Source organism: Cynocephalus volans, chromosome 3 (genome assembly GCF_027409185.1).
Source record: "Cynocephalus volans isolate mCynVol1 chromosome 3, mCynVol1.pri, whole genome shotgun sequence".
NCBI classification, from domain to species: Eukaryota; Metazoa; Chordata; class Mammalia; order Dermoptera; family Cynocephalidae; genus Cynocephalus; species Cynocephalus volans.
This window is the reverse complement of record NC_084462.1, coordinates 153,389,039-153,407,704: the sequence shown is the minus strand read 5'-3', so window position 1 is coordinate 153,407,704 and position 18,666 is coordinate 153,389,039. Positions and strand designations below refer to the sequence as shown.

Here is an 18,666-nt window from a genome sequence, read left to right as displayed (position 1 = left end):
TAATGTCAGGAAGGTCTGAGAAAGTAATTACGTGCACAATCTGTTTTTGACACACTTCATTCTCCACTGGGACACTTCTGTCTCCTTTACTTCATGAAAAATCCCTTGTTGCCGTAGGAAGCTTGCTTTCTTCTCTACTTACCATAATAAAGACAAAGATCCAGGTTCCCTCCTCCGGCCCAGAGCAGCAGGACCTCCTGCACGGAATGCACTTTGTTAGGCATTCTGGTGGCACATGTGGGTCCTCATTCTGCCATTTCCCTTTGTTCTGATCGTCTACCAGTGCAGATAAAAGGGCCAGCCCACAGAGACGAGGGCACTTTGGTGGAGACTACGATTTACTCTTATTTCCTGTCCCAGTCTGATGTATTTAGCCGTTACATGGGGGGGAAAAAAAAAAAAAAAAAAAAAGCTAAACTCTCTAATTTCCTGAAAGTAAAACTGATAAAAACTGATCAAAAAGTAAAACTGATGCACAATTATCGACAGACCAAAACTTGTTTCTGTTTGGCACTTAGGAAATCCCCACTCATATTTTCCATATCTGGCTCTAACTTCTTGTATTAGTTTCCTAGGGTTGCAAATCACTACAAACTGGGTGGCTTAAAACAACAGAGATTTATCCTCTCATAGTTCTCTAGAAGTTTGGAATCAAGGTGTTCACAGAGTCATGCTCCCTCCAAAGGCTGTAGAGGAAAATCCTTCCTTGCCTCTTCTGGCTTCTGGTGCCTCCTGGCATTCTTTGGTTTATAGGTGCATAACTCTAATCTCCACAGCTACACCTTCACGTGGCCTTCTTCCTTCGCTCTGTGTGTCCTTTCCTTACCTTATACCAACACCAGTCGTTGGATTTAAGGCCCACACTAAATCTAGGCTGATTTCTTCTTGAGATCCTTCACTAATGACATCTGCAAAGATCCAATTTCCATAGAAGGGGACATTCTGAGGTTCCAGGTAGGCATGAATTTGGAGGGACCACTATTCGACCAACTATGCTCCTCCTAATGCAGTCCTCTGAGGCAGCCCAATAGTGAGACTGGAGGAACTGGAAACCACAGCCAGGAACTGAAAGATGAACATGACTGTGGTTCTACTAAGAGATAAAGGAGAAATAACCTTCTGATGGAACCATCCAGGCATACCCTTCTTGACTCACATTTTCAGCTGGCATAAGGTAAATCATAAAGCCCCACTGAAGAGATCTGAACATGTCTACAATTCAGATTTTGAGATATATTATCTGTAATTTGTAGACTAGAAGCAGAAAATTGGCATGAATCATTTTATCAGCAAGTAACTGAACTGTTACCTGTACTTCTGATCTTTATTTAATACATCTGATCTTGTATTCTTCCCTGACAATTTGTTTCAGGGTTCAAAACAATGGATTTCAGAAAATTGGGCTCCACCATAATTTAGTCTCAAACTGTATTTTAACCTATAATCCCGACTCTTCATGACCCTTCACACATTCTCCAATCCAGTCAACCGCAATCACTCCACTTCTACTGAACACAATTTCTATTTTCCTGTTTCAACCCGTTCCCTCCAGCTGGAACATCCATTTCTTTCTTCTCCCCACCTCTTACTCCATGTGGTGGTAAGAATCCCACCCAGAACATACTCTCAAATTCAACACTCCTTCCATCACAAGCTGGATTCTAATTCATCTTGCCTGGAATATAGCTAGACCTAGTGACTCACCACAAAGCACTGGTGTGAGCTGCTGCCTCCACTTGCAACACAATTCTGCACCCCATTTGTGATGGTTCATTTTAGGTGGCAACTTGACTAGATGAAAAATTCCTTTGATACCTGGTAAAGCATTATTTTGGGGGTATGCCTTTTAGGATGTTTCTAGAAGATACTAACATGTGAGCCTGAGTAGACTAGTAGGAAAGATTTACCCTCAGTATGGGTGGGCACCATTCAGTCTGCTGGAGGCCCAGAGAGAACAAAAACAGAGGGAAAAGGTGAATCTCTCTCCCCACTAGAGCTGGGATACACTCCTTTCTCCTGTCTGTGGACATCTGACCTTGAGACTTCAGCTTTTTGGTTCCAGGACTTACACCAACAGCACCTCCAGGTTCTCAGGCCTTTGGCCTCAGACTGAGAACCACACCATCAGCTTCCCTGGTTCTGAGGCTTTCGGATTTGGACTGAGCCATGCCACTGGTATCCAGTTTGTAGACGGCCTGTCATGGGACTTCTCAACCTTCATAACTGCATGAGCCAATTCCCCTAATAAATCCCCTCTCATATATTTATATACATATCCTATTGGTTCTGTCTCTCTGGAGAAGCCTAATACATCATTCTTTGCCAAATGCTCCTCGTCCTTCAATCTTCCTTTAAATTTCATTTCTTCAAAGAAGCACTTGGACCCCTGAAGTGAGATTCCTCTGTTATACATCTCATGTCACTCACCACACTTGCAATTTCACATTTACCTGAATGATTGAAAGATTCATGAATGTCTTCTCTACTGGAGCACAGACGTTGTCTTCTTTTGCTCTCCACTCAATTCCCAGTTCTTAGCCACGTATCACGTGCACAATAAATATTAACTGAATTAATGAACCATTTTTCCTTTATCTTTAAATCTAGCACAACACCTTGCTCCAAATAGATTTTTCAATAAATTATGAATGAATGGAGAATGCTATTTTAAATCATTCCAAAGGTTCTTGCAGCAAAAAAGACTTAGTAGAGAAAAAGTTGAATCTCAAGGCTCAAAAATACGATCATGTTTCAAATGTTAATCCAGGAGCTCAGGAAAGAAAAGGTTGTCCTAAGGACATGGTAAGGTCCATTGGGGAAAAGAGATTTTAAAACATTAGACATAATTTGCAAATCTTTTCCTTTAGGGCATAATAATTTTAGGTTTTGTTTTGTTTTGTTGCCGGTTATGACTCCCTTGTTAAGTGGACACTATTTGAAAACAACATTGAATAGAAAGAAATGGAAAGAGAGTGGTCTTATGAATGCATGCATTTCAGACAAATTTATTAAGGTTGTAAATTTTCTCTAATTTTTGAGAGTAAAGGTTTTCTAGACCAAATGTACTGGGAAACATGATGGCTCTCTAAATGCATAAGTCAAATGGTCTCATCATGGGACATCAACGACCCAAGATTTAGGAATAATTTTCCTAGTCTTGCCAATGTCTCAATGATGAGTTTGAAATTCTTCAAAAATGAGTCTAGTTGTCTCTTCAATTTCTTTGGTTGTCTTTACCTCACATCCCCGAAAGTCTTGACGGTAAAAAATATTATTATTAATAAATGAAGACTTTACTAAGCACTATCTTTCCTGCATTACACTTTGTTATATATATTGCCAAGAGAAAATTATGATTTCCTAATCTAAACAAACCATCCACAGAACTCTAAATAAGTTCAAAATTTGAACTAAAATGTTGGAAAATATTGGACATTGGATTTTAAAGACATGTTCTGATAGGAGAAAGGTCTAGGAACGGCTAAGTGAGTATTCCCTTACTTCAGAAACCACATTCCAATTTGCTGAAGTATTCATCACTTTTGCCTTGACATTAATTGTTCTCCAAAAGCCATTAATCATGTTGGCAAAATGGTCCATTTTAGAACTGATGACCTGCAGTGCCTATAACTTTTAATTTCCAGCTAGAAGGGCAAAAGGCCAGTAGTCTCTTAGGTACAATTCCACAACAGAAATGAAAGTTACTTAATCAGCACCAATCAAATAAAAGACAAATGGAGGGTAAGAAGAGAGCTAGAAAAAGACTGTTGTGTTCTTTATGCAGAAGTCTCCTTCCTTTCCCTCATGTACCTCCTCGTGGTCTTCCAGAGCGATTTCCCTGCTACCAACTTCTTGCACAATGGCCACTGATGTCAATAAGAGCTTTGCTATAAGTCTTAGAAATGGGAGAGGATTCCTAAGAATTATATTAATTAATATCCATCTGAGATCGTGTTTGACTCTTATTTAGATGGACGTCAAGATTCCTCTGTGTATGGGCCTCTCTTACAGCACAAAGGACCCCTTAAACCATTTGTCCATCACTTGTGCTCTCATCTGTTGTCACTAAATAAAGCCTTACCTGTGTAAATAAAGAAATGTTCTCTCAAGAACAATACTGTAAATTGGTTCTTGAGGGAATAAAACATGGGCCAGATTATGCTATGAGACCATTACTACAAAGACTAGTGTACAAAGAGCTGCACCCCAGGGCCCAAACTGACCATCAGCAATCGTGGAAAAAGGAGTCCCTCTCCCCAAACCAGCAGAATGCCATTGCCCTTGATTCCCTTTGACTTACATCAGAGAAACGCATGAAACAGATGGAAATGATCTCAGAGACCCTTGGGACTTCCTCTGAGTGATTTTCATGCAGGCCTCGTGAAGCAATGACGCAAAGAAGGGGACTACATAGTTATATTTATTTTAATCACTGAAAAGTTTTCATTTATAATTCATAGGTACTTAGAGTTCTTGGGATGCCTTATTAAAACGGATGTCATTTTTTTTTTTTTTTTTTTTTTTTTACCTCTTTCTAACCACAGGAAAGAGAAACCTCTTAAATGTGGTATCAGAATAAATTGTTACCAAAATAGAAGCTGGTGCCCATTAATTACAGTGCTATCCAACCAGTATTTACAAAATCATAATCATCACTCTATGAAGAGAGGAACATATAATTTAGCCTTAAGCTGGTACAATTAACAGGTTTTTAAAAACAGCACCGTAACAGTATCTATTGGATGACTACTAAATATACCAATTCTCCTCTCTCAAAAAGTCCTGGCTCAGTAACTCCCCAAAGAAGAGAAGCAAATAGTAGGGACCAAGAGAGGAACATTGGAGTAGAAAAAGTTACTTCAATGTATATTTAATAGATGCAAGCATTTATCAAGAATTTCAGTATGGTCCTAGATACCTTGGGGGATTTTTTTTTTGTAACATAAAATGTGTAATCTAGGAACTAATCTAAGTAAGAACAAGAATCGTGGGTACTTGAGGTTCCAGCAGAAGACAGGCTTGAAGAGAATCACAAGGATGGCAGCTCTGAGGCTTATTGGTGGTTTATTTCTCTCTGCACCATTAGAGAGCTTCAGGAATTGACCAGAAAATCAACTCCTACAAGAGGAATGGAACCTCAGAGTTGTCCCTACAGTGCCCCCTGGGGCACTGTGACTGGCCACACACCAGAGAGAGAGGATTGAGGACTTCAGCACCAGGAGAGTCTGACAGAGAAGAGAGAACCTGGGGGAGCGGAGGAGCCATACCCCTGAACACGAGCACTCAGGGTGATGGACTCTGCACAAGTGCTGGAGTTCTTGAGTCATGGATGAGTCAGCAAAATGGAGTTGTGGCACTAAAGACCTGTGTCAACCCCTCTCAGCTGGGTGTTGTTCCCTCCCTGTGTCAATGTCACCAGCTCCTGGGTGAGAGAATGGCCCCAGAAGCACCAGGGGAAGGCTTTGATCAACAACACAGACCAGAACATAACCACATCTCTGGATGCCTACTTAAAATGTAAATAGAGAATGACTCAGTCTTTGTCCTTGCAGACCTTACCATCTGACTAGGAAAGCAGGACCCACATGCACACAAGAGTAGATGGGAAAGCAACGTTCAAATACAGTTTGTTATGTCTTGACAAGGACTGCTGCACATTTCACCCAGAAAGAGGTGAATGGTCCAACGACCTCTCCCAAATCAAAAGCAGTGGGCATTGAGTCCCTGCTTATGAATGGAAGAAGGAAACTGGAGTGCCAGCAGCCCACTGCAAAGATCCTCAAAAGATTCTGTGCCTGGCTCGCCCCCATCCCCAGGGTTGACAGCCAGCCTGTTCAAAGCCAGCTGAAAAGTCACAGGAAAAGACGAGACACCAGCACAAACAGCCATTCTGGAAAGGGGCAAACGCAACACAATCTCAGATGCTGGATACGTGCTGGTCAACATATCAAGGGTACTTTTCCTCAGGAGTGTTTTGAGAACCCCCCGTTTTAATACTGTCAGGGACCTCTGTTAACATTCATAACGGTGTTTTGGGGTGTCATTTCTGCCCTTTTTACCTATAATAATCACAGTCCTCAACTCCTTCAACCCTCCCGAACTGGGCGTCTAACAATGGAGGAAACAGCATGGCTTTCTAGGTGACAGGTAAGTCCTAAGCCACCACTCTGATTCTGTTACCAGCTCCCAGCCAATTAACATCCTGTGTTAATTCCATCTCAATGACACACAGTTTTCTTGGAAAATGATGCCCATAATGCCATACTCAGGGCTTTGGTGATGTTGGGAAAAATAGGAAAATGTCAGGGCCCCTCGGATGTTCAGAGTCTTGCCGAGCATTTGCTGTAAATATCCTCAGGGTTCCTTGTTACTACTTAATGTAAGTTGTGTATGGGCACCCAGGTGCCCAGGGTTGTGGACTTAGGCATAAAAGACTAACAGTTCTGCTCCACAGTGCTTCTCAGAACTCTCAGAGAAGCCACTAGGATGGTTGCTCCTAGATCTGAATAAAACCCATTCATTTTTCTATACCCACAGCTCCCAGGACCTATTTTTTTAACCTAGCTCACAGACCTGCATATAGAGGGTTTGTAACCCAATCTGTGCAACAGACTCGAGGGGTCTGTAAGCCCTAGCTTTACAGGTGAGAAGCCATTAATTAAAATAATGATAAAGCATTTTTCAACTATAAAGTCTACATATCAAAGCTGAAGTAGTAACAGGGGCATAGTTTCCGGAGCTCTTGCCCAGAAAGTGTTCAAGCTAAATGTGAATCTCATTTGCTTTTCAAGAAGCTGGTTACGGTTTCTGGTGCCCATGAAGCTTTTCTCACCTTCTCCAAAAACCATACACATCTCAGGGAGAGCATCTTAGCACAGAGGTGAGATGGTTACTGGAAAACGATCACACAGGCCAATTTCATCAAGAAACATCAGGACCTTTTTAACTTGTAATCAGTGAGAGAATTTCTAATCTTCACTCTACTGAGCACTTGGTGGCATTTACAATTCTAAATGGTTTCCTTAACAAGTCTCATAGAATTGAAATAACTGAGAGTCAAGTGGGAAAAAAAGCCTGACCACTTTTTGTGTGATTTTTAAATTGTTATTTAAATATGCAAGTGTAGGCACAGAATACCAAGTGGTGGGGGAAAAATCTGCCTGAGAAATGTGAAGTACTCTCATAATGAATGTTAAAGATTTAAGTGTTCTGGGTTCTTATACTCTATTCAACATTTTTGTCCTCTTTGATGTTTTGTTTTCTCCTTGCTATGGGTTTTCCTAGTTCCTGTTGTTGGATAAATAGGCAGAAAATATGAATCAACCTTTGGTGCTTAGCTGAAATGTTATCTATAAGCAACTTTACTTCCTTATATTTTAATGTTCAGTGCAAAAAATATTTCTTTCTTTGCTTTCTTCTTAAACTGAGAAACCCAAATAATCATGCTTTCCCACATAGAGCAAGTTTTTACTATGAAAGTTAAATTAATATGATTCATATGGCCCATGGTTGTCTCTAAGTTGCCTAAGCAGCAGGTGATTTATGCCAGGTAATTATGCAAAGCCACACAATAGTGACTGAATTAGACAGACTCAGTGGCTGCAAGCTACAGAAGTTGTATCTGGCTTCATTAGGCAGAAGAGGACTGTATTAGAAAGAATATTGGAGAATTGACAGTGTCAGAAAACCAGGCAGAAACCCAGGGTAGTTGGGCAGCAAGTCTTGCCACAGGAAATATCTGCCTAAGGCATGGCAGCCAGTATCAGCCCACTGGACTCAGACTACTTCTGAGGCAGGACAGAATAGGGACATACCCCAGGGAGGCTGCTCATAAATATTCAGACTGGATTGGTGCTAGCAGTTAATGAAGCCATAATGAGTTGAGGATAGTTTAACCACCCTACCAATCAGAATGCACATCTGGAACTCTGCAGATTACAAAAACTGCCGCACCTGCGCACTAGGAGGAACGAAAGTGCAGATGACCACTACATGACCTTCCACCCATGATGGTAGACCACAAAGGACAAAGTTAAGGGAAAAACAACCCCACTGCATGTGATCAAAAACTTCAAAAACTCAGGGACACATGACAGGAAGCTGATACAACTTTGCATCAACCTGTTAGGCCTTAATTACCCTAAATCTGTCCCCATGGCTGAATATTCCTCCTCTTAGTTAGGACAGAGAAACACCCCCATCCCACAACAGCATATAAACCCTCCCCCTAAGATCCTGGAAAATTCCTCCCTCATGGAGATGCCTGCACCCTTCTGCGCATACTTTTGCCTTGTAATAAAGTCCTATTGTTTGAATGTTCCTCTGTCTGTCCCTCTTCCTTTTTCTTTTGCTGAGTGGGTGCTCGCCAGGATGTGGACTCTACTTGGTCCTGTGAAAGACTTTTCCTCATGGTTTAACCAAGAACCTGGAACTGGCTTTCAATAACACTTCCACCACTGGCCATCATCACTACTGCCTTGAAGCCTTTCTCAAGAGTTGCTTAGTCTCTACAGAACTTATCCCAGATCTAAAGTTTATGGTGAGAGCATCCAATTGGCCAAGGCTAAGTAGAGTACTCTTGCTCTAGCTGCCAGGAGGGCAGAGAGATGGAGTCTCCAGCTATAGAGAAAGTGAAGATAAATGGTCAGGGTCCCTACGGGGTTCAGTCTTGCTGAGCATTTGATGTAAATATGCACGTGCACCCAGGTGTTCCTTGGTTACTGTTTAATGTAATTGTGCATGTGCACCCAGCTGTCCTGGGTTGTCTGACTTGCACCAAGATGTCCTGGGTTATTGGACTTAAGTATAAAGGACAAGTGGCTCTGATCCACATGCCCCCCTCCCCCTGCCCCCCGATGCCCTGTGGGAGGCCACAGGAAGACTGCTACTGCTGCTTGAGGCTGTTGCTGCAAACTGTTGCTCCCAGGGCCCCTGGGATGCTCTGGGAGGCCACCGCTGCCACTACTGCTGCTACCACCACTGGAGGTTGCTGTAAGCTGCTGCTGCTGAGGAAGCTGAGGACTGAGCATGTGTCATCTGCCAATGGCTTCTGGAATCATTCCCAATTACCTAGCTTGTGCATCTGCATGCGAGGGGCTTGGTGACCCAGCCTGGCTTGTAGCTGGCATGTGAGGGGTCTGTGACCCAGTCTTTACAATGGGTTTGAAGGGTCTGTGAGCCCTAGCCTGACACCAGCCATTTCAGCTTCTGAGATAGAAGGTCTCACCTTTCAAGAAAGAAAAGAAAAACAAAACAGGTAAAGGCCCACAGTCGTTAAGTATCAAGTTTCCACAAGAGAGGATGCAAATACATAAAATTCTACCTGAGGAAGAGTAATGAAAACATTATCCCTTCCCCTTAGTGTGCTCACGATGCTCATTTCTATGATGCTGCTGGTACCAAACTTCTCCATCTCTGCAGGTGTCCTGGTCAACCTTACACTTGCATCCTGGTTTTTAACAGCAGGTTATGTAGCTTATATTCTCCTTCCCAGTATCTAGCAGGCCCTTGGCATTAGGGGATTTTATATTTGTGTCTTTTATTCTTAGGGTGTAAACTTTATATGTAGTGCTTTATGATAGGTATAATATAGTGATTTATAATAAGAAATATATATTTGGTCTTCATCCTGGCACACAGCTCCTGAGCCCTTGGAATCTCCAGTGTAATAAGTCCCTTCATATGCTAATGAGATGGCGGATGGCTGGAAGGTGGTTGTCAGGGGAACCAACCATGTGATTAGCTGTAGGAACATTCAGTCCCACCCCAGACCTCTGGGGAGAGAAGAGGGGTTGAAGGTTGAGGTGATCACCAATAGCCAATGATTTAATCAGTCATGCCTCTGTAATGATGCCTCCATAAAACTCCAAAAGGACTGGCTTTGGAGAGCTTCTGAGTTGGCAAAAAACAACACATCCATGTGCTGGGAGGGTGGTGCACCCCAATTCCATGGAAACAGAAGCCCCTGTGCTCAGGACCCTTCTGAACCTCACCCTATGTATCTCACCATCTAGCTGTTCATTTGTATACTTTAAATATCCTTTGCAATGTACAGTTAGATAGGAAAAATAAGTTCTGGTGCTCTAGGGTAACAATAGCTAATAATATTGTATTGTATATTTCAAGATAGCCAGAAAAGATCTTGAATATTATAACCACAAAGAAATGATAAATATTTAAGTGCTAGATATGGTAACTATTCAGATTAGATTATTACATAATGTATGCATGTATTGAAACAACAAGCTGTTCCCCCTAAAAAGGTACAATGAAAAAATTAATTGAAATAAAATTTAAAAAAATTAAAAATAAAATATCTTTTATAATAATGGCAATATCAAGTGTTTCCTTGAGTTCTGTGAGCCACTCTAGCAAACTAATTGAATGAAATGAGGGGGTCATGGGAACCCCCAATTTATGGCTTTTTGGTCAGAAGTACAGGTTACAACTTGGGACTTACAACTGGCATCTGAAGTAGGGGACAGTCTTACAGGACTAAGGCCCTTAATCTTTGAGACCTGAGGCTACCTCCAGGTGGATAGTGTCAGAATTGAAGTGAATTAAAGGCCATCCCCTTGGTATCCACTGGAGAATTTTGCTGAGCAGTGAATGTGTGAGAGTAAGAAAAACAGTTTAGTTTTTCCTATTTGCTACAATAGGGTTAAATGCTCTAATACCTTCCATATGAGGTATGATAGGTAAACAAAAATAAGATTTTATCACAGAAAGGATTCAAGGAAATAAGGTATGTAAGGCCCCCAGCAAAAATGTTAGTGTAGAAGATCAGAGTCATGAAGCCAGTGAGGAAGCCTAGCTTGACACCAGTGGCTGCGCCTTGGTTTGTAGTGTTTGAGGATCTGGGGACCCTCTAAAGTTTTGGCATGCCTCTCCCCATGTCCATGAGCTACCGCAATCCCACGGGCTTTCCTCTGTTGAAAAACATGTGGGGTTAGGGGTACACAGAGAAAGGAGCACTGGGTCCAGGCTGGAATGTAAAAACAAGAAAAGTAACAGTCCAAGGCATCCTCTTTCCATTTCACTTGGAAACTATGTGAGCTACTTCCAGGGGAGTAGGTTCTCAAGTTAGCATGCTAGGAAACAGACATATTAATGTAACTGAATGTCTATACAATAACCTGTTGAACTGACAGTTTGATGGGCAGCACATGCCAGTGGACAAAGCAAAAAATATTCAAAGACTGCTTCCCTAAATAAGCTTGATAACTTTCTTTATTCCCCCATATCTCAGTTCTCTTAGGTTAAGTTAAAAGAACAAACAAACATTTATTGAGCACGTACCATGAACGATATACTCGTTCTGTGTTGGAGATATGAGGTCCTCAGACTACAGCCTCAGTTCCTTCTTTGTAGCTATCAATAGAGAGAGTGTCTCTTTTATGGGGGACAGTGTGAGTATGCACCAGATCTACCCAGGGCGTGGTACAATTCCTCAGCAGAAAGGTGTGTCAATCCACTGCATCTATGACTTATGCAGGTAAGGTTACTTGGGCAAGAGAGGAAGCAGCTCCAGCAAAGCAGGATTTAGAAAGCTTTCTGTTAAGGGAAATGATAACTATCAGGCAAACAGTGCAACAAATTTCCTTGCATTCAATCTCAAAAATTAAGATCATGCAAAAATGTGCTGTTTCCTTGACTCTCCTTCCCCCCTTTCTCTTCCTCCTCCTCTTTCTTCTTCTATTTTGATGGTAGGTTTAAGCCTAAAAACTTAAGCCATCTTACTATTCAGAAAAATAGATGTTATTTTAATAACACTCCTAAAATGGCACCATATAACCATCTGTTGTTAATCTTGCAATTCTGCATTTTCTACTTCTCTCTGAATATCAACATTACTACAGCCACCCACCAGTCCACCCACCCCCCCAAAAAAAATGTCAAGAGAAGGGGAGGAAAGAGCAGTTCAGCAGAGAAAAAAAAAAAAAGAGTATTAGGCTTCTCAGAATACAGTCTTCTGAACTATTTCTTATCTCTTTCTTGAGCTATAACAGCTTCTAAAGTAGGGACAAATTTATAATATTAAATACAAAAAACATACCAGAAAGTGGAGGATACAGAGCCTGGAAAAAAAAAAAAGACTCAGAGAAGTTTAGGGCTGGAAGGGAGCTTGGTGATCGTTTAATTGCATCATCACATTTCACAGCTGGGAAACCTGAGTTTGCATGTCTTTAGGGGAACCCCAGCTAGGGCCTGGGCAAAGGCTAGCACCAAGTGAGTATCTGCCCACAGGCCAGGGAGTTAGGTCTTCAAGATGCCAAAATACCTTTCAGTTTGTCATTAAAAAAAAATAAAAGCAAAAAATAAATAAATAAATAAAAAGAACCCTTAAGGCTAAGGTTTTTGTGACAGTGTGTTAAATGCCATAAAGAGAACCCCAGGACACGGGCTCTTCCATAGGTGTTGGCGAACTCAAGTGATAAGATAGTAACTCAACCCCTATACATGTACAAAAAACACAGACAAAAAAAATTAAGCTATTTTAAAAATATATGTGAAGCATATTGCAATGGTTAATTTTATGTGTCCACCTGACTGTGTTAAGGGATACCCAGATAGCTGTTAAAACATCATTTCCGAATGTGTCTATGAGGCTATTTCCAGAAGAGATCGGCATTTGAGTCGGTAGACTCACGTAAAGAAGATCAACCCTCACCAGTGCGGGCCAGCGTCACCCTATCCATTGAGGACCTGCCAGATTACAACAAAAGGGTGAATACAACAAAAGGCAGAGGCAGGGTGAATTCCTCCTCTCTCTTCTTGAATTTGGATATGCATCCTTCTGCCCTCAGATATGGGAGGTCCTAGCTCTTGGGGGTTACATCGTAGGCTCCCCTGATTATCAAGCCTTTGGACTGAATTGCACCACCAGCTTTCCTGATTTTCTAGCTTGCTCACTGCAGATCATGGGACTTCTTGGCATTCATAATTGTGTGAGCTAATTCCCACAATAAATCTCCTCTTATTAATCTATATATATCCTATTGGTTGTCTCTCTGGAGAACCCTGACTAATACACATATTAAATGGCACATTCCTGCCTCAATTTCTGTGCCCAGAGATCTAATTAAAGACTCTGTTTGTGCACATAGAACAAGAGAAAATAGAAATGCATCTGCAGGATTTATCCAGCAGCCTTGACATTGTTGAAGCATTAGAATATCATGCCAAGCAATTCCAAGACAGCTATGTGTAGTCTTTAGGAAAAAAGAATAGTCAACCCACTTCTAATGGATGGGGCACTGCCCACCACATATGAGAAGAGAGTTACGGACCGACTAAAGACAACGACCTCAGTGAACGTGGGATGTGTGTGTAGAAACTACTCTTCTTCTAGAGATGGCCAGCACATTCAGAGGTAATAGGATGTAGGAGGATATCATCAGAGAGCGTCAATGGATAGGTTCTCCAGTCACAGCTCACACTGGAATGGGGTTGATGCAATTGGTTAGGAAATAAGTGAAGAGGAATGATCTAGCCAAGAGAGGACTAGCTGCCAGGGATAGGCTTCATTTTTGAATGACAACTCTAATCAATTGAAGTGGTTGCCTAGAGTTCTTTATTTAGAAAGCTGCTAAGTCCATTTGGGGAAAGAGTGCTACAATATGCCATGGAGATATCATTTCCATGAAGTCTAGCCCTTATCAATACTGGTAAGGGTAGAAAGACCAAATATGAAAGATGTCTTCTAGAAAGCAGCAATATGATTTGGCCACCAATCACGTAAGTGTGCATCCCTAGCTTTGCGAGATGAGTAGACTGCTCATCGTAGCAGAAAAGCTTGGCTCATGGCAGAAGGTTGTCAGAGAAAGGAGAGGAGCCACACAAATCAGGGACTTACCTGATGGTGGAGGAACGGGCAATATCCGTTTATGTCCATCTATCAGATCCTGTGGTTCTTTAACATATAGTGTCTTCTCATATAGTGTCTCCCTGTAAAGGGAGGGAGCGTTTGGAAAAGGCGTATGTGTAAGGCATGGGATTTTAAGGAGGGGGGGTTATTGCAAATCAGGGAAGCAGCCAAGTCTGGGAAAGGGGAAGCCTCACTAATACTCTCACGGAGAAAATCAGGAAGTATTAATATCCTTCATTGTTCAGCATTGTCAGCATTAATTGATTTTCCTGCCTACAGCCTCAGTGCGCTCCTCTTAACATCCCCTTTCGTGTAGATAGCAAAGGGTCCCTACTCGGAAACTCTGGACTCTTTCAGTGCCTCAATTCTGAGACAGGAGCTGAATAACTGGAATACATCTCCAAATGCACAAAACATAATAGAGCAGACTAGAGAGGACAAAAATTTGAAAGTATTGGAAATGTGGAGGAGGAAAGCAAGATAGGTAAAGGATATGGAAAAGAAATGCCACCAGAGATCTTGAAACTCAGAGATGAAAGACATGCAGCCAGAGGAAGAGCTGGAGAGGAATCAGCAAGATGATGCAGAGACAGATAAGTGGACGCTGTCGCTGCCGGGTAAGAGATGACCACATTTCTGCTTCTGCCACATCTCCTATGTCCAGGTTCCTTCTTCTAACAGGAAGCCATCCCAGTGCATTTAAGATCAGTCACATTTTAAAGAAACACCACAAAAATATGGGCTTGAAAATGTTGAGTGGAGCACATTTCCTTTAGTCCAAAACCAAACACCTTTTACTGAATCTTCTGTAGGAGCAAAACAATGCCAAGGACACTAAGATCAGTGAAGCCAAGTCTCTGGCCTCAAGGCATTCATCAGAAGCCTACAGTGCAGACCCTGTCTGACAGGGAAAAGACCAACAAAACACATCTGGCTTCCAAATCTTTGTTCAGAGATATGTTAACAAAGCTTAGAGAACACTTCACCACAAGCATGGTCAAGGAATTTTCCTAAATGGTTGAATTTCTTGTCATAGGAAAAAGAGTGTTACAAGGAAATACAGATGCAAAAGGATTGGCACAGGCAACAAACATACAGAATATAAACAAAATGAGGACCGTCTTTACACTTTGGAACACTAGGACCCTGTATAGTGCCTGGCACATATCAGATGCTTAATTAAAGTGATTGGATAAGCAAATGAAGACAACAACCCCCACCCTTGAGTTGCTCAGGTCCGATGGGTAACACAGGTTAGTAAACAAGCAATGACAAGACCATGTCTGAGGAGTTGTAATACAGCTGTGTAAAAAATCCTACAGGGTATGGACAAGAGAATGACTAATCCCAAAGAAAAGTTTGGGTTAGACTCCCAGAATGGTGGCCTTTGGAATGAGTCTTGAAGATTGCCTTGGTTTTACTGTACCTTAAAAAAAAAAAAAAAATCCAAACTCATCTTACTTTATAATCATAACTTGAACTTCCATGGAGCCCAACCCAATGGTGGGCTCATAGTAAGCACTCAAAATTAATTGACAGTATCAAACCTATAAAACAGGCTTAGTTTTCTTTAATGTTTGCTAAGAAAGTAGAGGTCAGAGCTGAAATAATGGGGGAGGGGATGCTTCAATCCTTGACACTGGAAAATCTCTTCTTTATTTAATTCACCAAAACTGCCCCTTAAATTATTCAGTCTATCCTAATTAACTCCCCAGAGAACTATCTTCAAGGCACAGTTAGCTGGCTGTTGCCTGAGGCCAAACTCCAAGTTAGCTCTGGGATGTGGGAGGGATACAAAAATTTCTTTGCACTTGAGGATTTCAGTTACATGGTAACCTTGGGCGAGAAAGAAGGGAATAAAATGATCTCGTAAAGAATACTGTTGAACCTGAAGGGGCATATGGAATTTCATATTATAAATTGTCACTGGCAGCTTATGAGAATATGTTCCTTACAAAATAAAACTCCAGATATAGGAGCATTAAGCCTTTTAAAATATTTGAATGGAGACAATATGGTTCTTCCCAAAACAAAGTGATAATTTCCTTTATGCTGCCAATGTGAGGTGGGAAACCATATAAAGAAGACTCCGGCAAGAGATCTCCAAGCTAGGCCTGGTGAGATAATGATGCCAAAAATTCACAGTCAGACACTAAAATAGCTTTTTAGCAAGATTGGGTGGAAAAAATATTCAAGAAACCAGAATAAAGTGATCGAGTTGGGGGGCTAGGAATCTGGTGCAAGAGAATAGTCTGTGAGTAAACAGGCAAAAGGTCTGAGTCAGGGTTGGGTGAACAGAAGGCAATGGGTGGGCGAGGCAGTGATGGAGACAGTTGGTCAAGTTTCGGGAAGCTTGAGTTTGAGCCTCCCCAAGGCAGAGCCCAGCAGGCATGAGAGCTGAGGGGTCAGGAAAGCACCTGCCAAAGGAGTCACGATTGGAAAGCAAAGCAACACCAAGGCTGTCACAGGAGGCTCTCCTGTCTCCCCTATGCACATCAGTGCGACAGACGAGCTCTGGAGCTTCCCAGTTGGCAAACACACTGATGTACCTGGAAGGCAGGGCATCCTGACTCCTATGGACATTTTCATCTGGTCCATCATGTGTCCTCTATGATAAACTGTAATCATAAGTATAGCCCTCTCCTGAGTTCTTTGAGTTGTTCTGGTGAATTACCAACCCTGAAGTGGGGCCAGGGAACTCCCAAATTTATAGTCAGCTGGGCAGAAGTGTGAGTAACTTGGAAATCTTTCACCTGGCCTGTGAGGTGGGGGCAGTCTTGTGGAACTGAGCCATTAACTTGTGGGTCTGCACTAACTCTGGGTAGTTAGTGTCAGCATTGAACTGAGTTGTTCATCCATTTGTTTATTCGTTAAACAAATATTTACAAACACTTACTTTGGTCTAGACTTGAACTAGGTCCTGAGTGCACACATGAAAGCAAATTCCTGCTTTCAGGGAATTCTCTGCCAATTCATTCATTTCTCTCCTTCTTTCCTAATCTGTTAACGTTTATCCTCCAGTAGTATTTCCTTCGTTAGCTTCCCCACTTTCTGGGGCAAGCAAGATTCAGCTCAGGTGCCCTTCCTCCATAAAGTTTTCTCAGACCAAATTGGTCTCTGTATTTTAATTTCTCCAGCTTTAAAAGAAAGCCCCAAGGGGGCTAACAATATTTCCAAAAGATTGTTATCAGGTTAAAACAGAAAATAAAATAAGACTTTATACTCTTTAGGAAAAATTTACCAAGCAGGTGACATTTTTCTGTCAGTTCTAAAATGTGTGTATCTGTGAATTATATTAGAAGCATCGACAAATGACCATCACTAGGAGCATCTGCTGGTCATGTCACCTCCCTGTGCCTGCCAGGGTCGACACGAGCAGATGCACACATACACTTTGTGGGATCTCAGGGACAGCAGACAGGCTTTTTCTACTTCCTACCAATGCAACCACAAGTTTCCCCAACTGATTTCCTACCATCCATCAAATAAGCTGTAAATTCACTGGTTCTGCCTGGGCTGGCTCTTCTATTCATAATCGAATGTGTTTAATTAAGCCTCTTCATCAGAGACTCCAAGTGCATAAGGGTATTTAATGTTTTTAAACCATCTACCAGTTGGGCTTGGCAGCAAAAAAATAAACACAATCAAATGCTATCACATTGCCAGTTTCAACAAACACACTGAAATGTGTGAGTGATGCTTCATAAAAGCAAATATTTATAGCCTACACTGAGCAATCATTTAGGTTCAAAACAGAAATGAACACATGGGCACAATATAATTATTTGCAAATTCGATTGTGGACATTGGCCAATAATTTACTTAAGTTTGATTAATTTAAATACCATGAATAGACTATATTTATGAAACCAAGCTACTTTGAGCTAGACTGTCATAGTTCATAACATTTATTTTAATCCTAAATGACTCTAAGCCTTTAATCTTACTCTCCCCTCCCCATAAATACTCTTTAATAAGACATAGCCATAAGCATTTCTATAATCGTGGGTTTTTTTAAAGTCCTGCTTGCTTTTGTGTAACAGGCAAAAACTGGAAATGACCCAGATATCATTCAGTGGGTGAACGGTTAAACAAACAGTGGTACAACCATACCACAGAGTACTACTCATCAGTCAAAAGGAACAAAATATCAATACATACAACAACTTGGATGAATCTTAAAGAAATTATGCTTAGGGAAAAAAAGACTATCCCAAAAGTTTACATACTATATGATTCCATTTATGTAGCATTCTTGAAATGAAAAATTATAGAAACAGAAAACAGATTAGTGGTTGTCAGTAGTTGCCACGGATCAGGGATGGGAGGGACGGTGGGGTAGCTGGAAAAGGGCCACTCAAAGGATGAGCTTGTGTTAATGGAACTGTCCTATAACTTGACTGTGTCAATGTCAATATTCTGACTGTGGTACTGTACTAACAGCTTTGTAAGTTGGCACCACTGGGGGAAATAGGGCAAATGGAAACACTGGTACTCTATTATTTCTTACAATTGCATGTGAATCTACAATCACCTCAAAATTAAAAGTTAAATTTTTTTTTAAAGTCTTGGTTAATTATGTCCTGTGCTAGAACCCTGCTGAAACTATAAGTGAATACTACTTTTTCATTACCTTGCATTTTTAAATCAGTAATGTGTTCTACCATAAAACACTGTTATTTCTTAAAGTAATGAAAGGCAGCTTAAGAATTATCTCTTGTTTTTAAATAACGGTTTAGGAAAAAAAATAAACAATTTAAAATGTATTCAAGCTATACTTAGGTGATATAAATCTCATA

The 18,666-nt window shown here is 41.3% G+C and overlaps 1 protein-coding gene across 4 annotated transcripts in view; it reads right to left on the bottom strand.

Annotated features, from left to right (window-relative positions):
• The window catches only part of RGS6 (regulator of G protein signaling 6), a 534,053-nt gene that overhangs the window by 346,377 nt on the left and 169,010 nt on the right, over nucleotides 1-18,666 (bottom strand). Inside the window, exon 2 of one of the 4 annotated variants that reach the window (XM_063091837.1) lies at nucleotides 13,856-13,947. The exons of the other annotated variants lie outside the window; for them this stretch is intronic. Within the exon in view, the coding sequence (XP_062947907.1) occupies nucleotides 13,856-13,894 (39 nt within the window). The 5' untranslated portion in view covers nucleotides 13,895-13,947. The remainder of the gene's footprint in view (nucleotides 1-13,855; nucleotides 13,948-18,666) is intronic. 4 annotated transcript variants of the gene reach the window in all.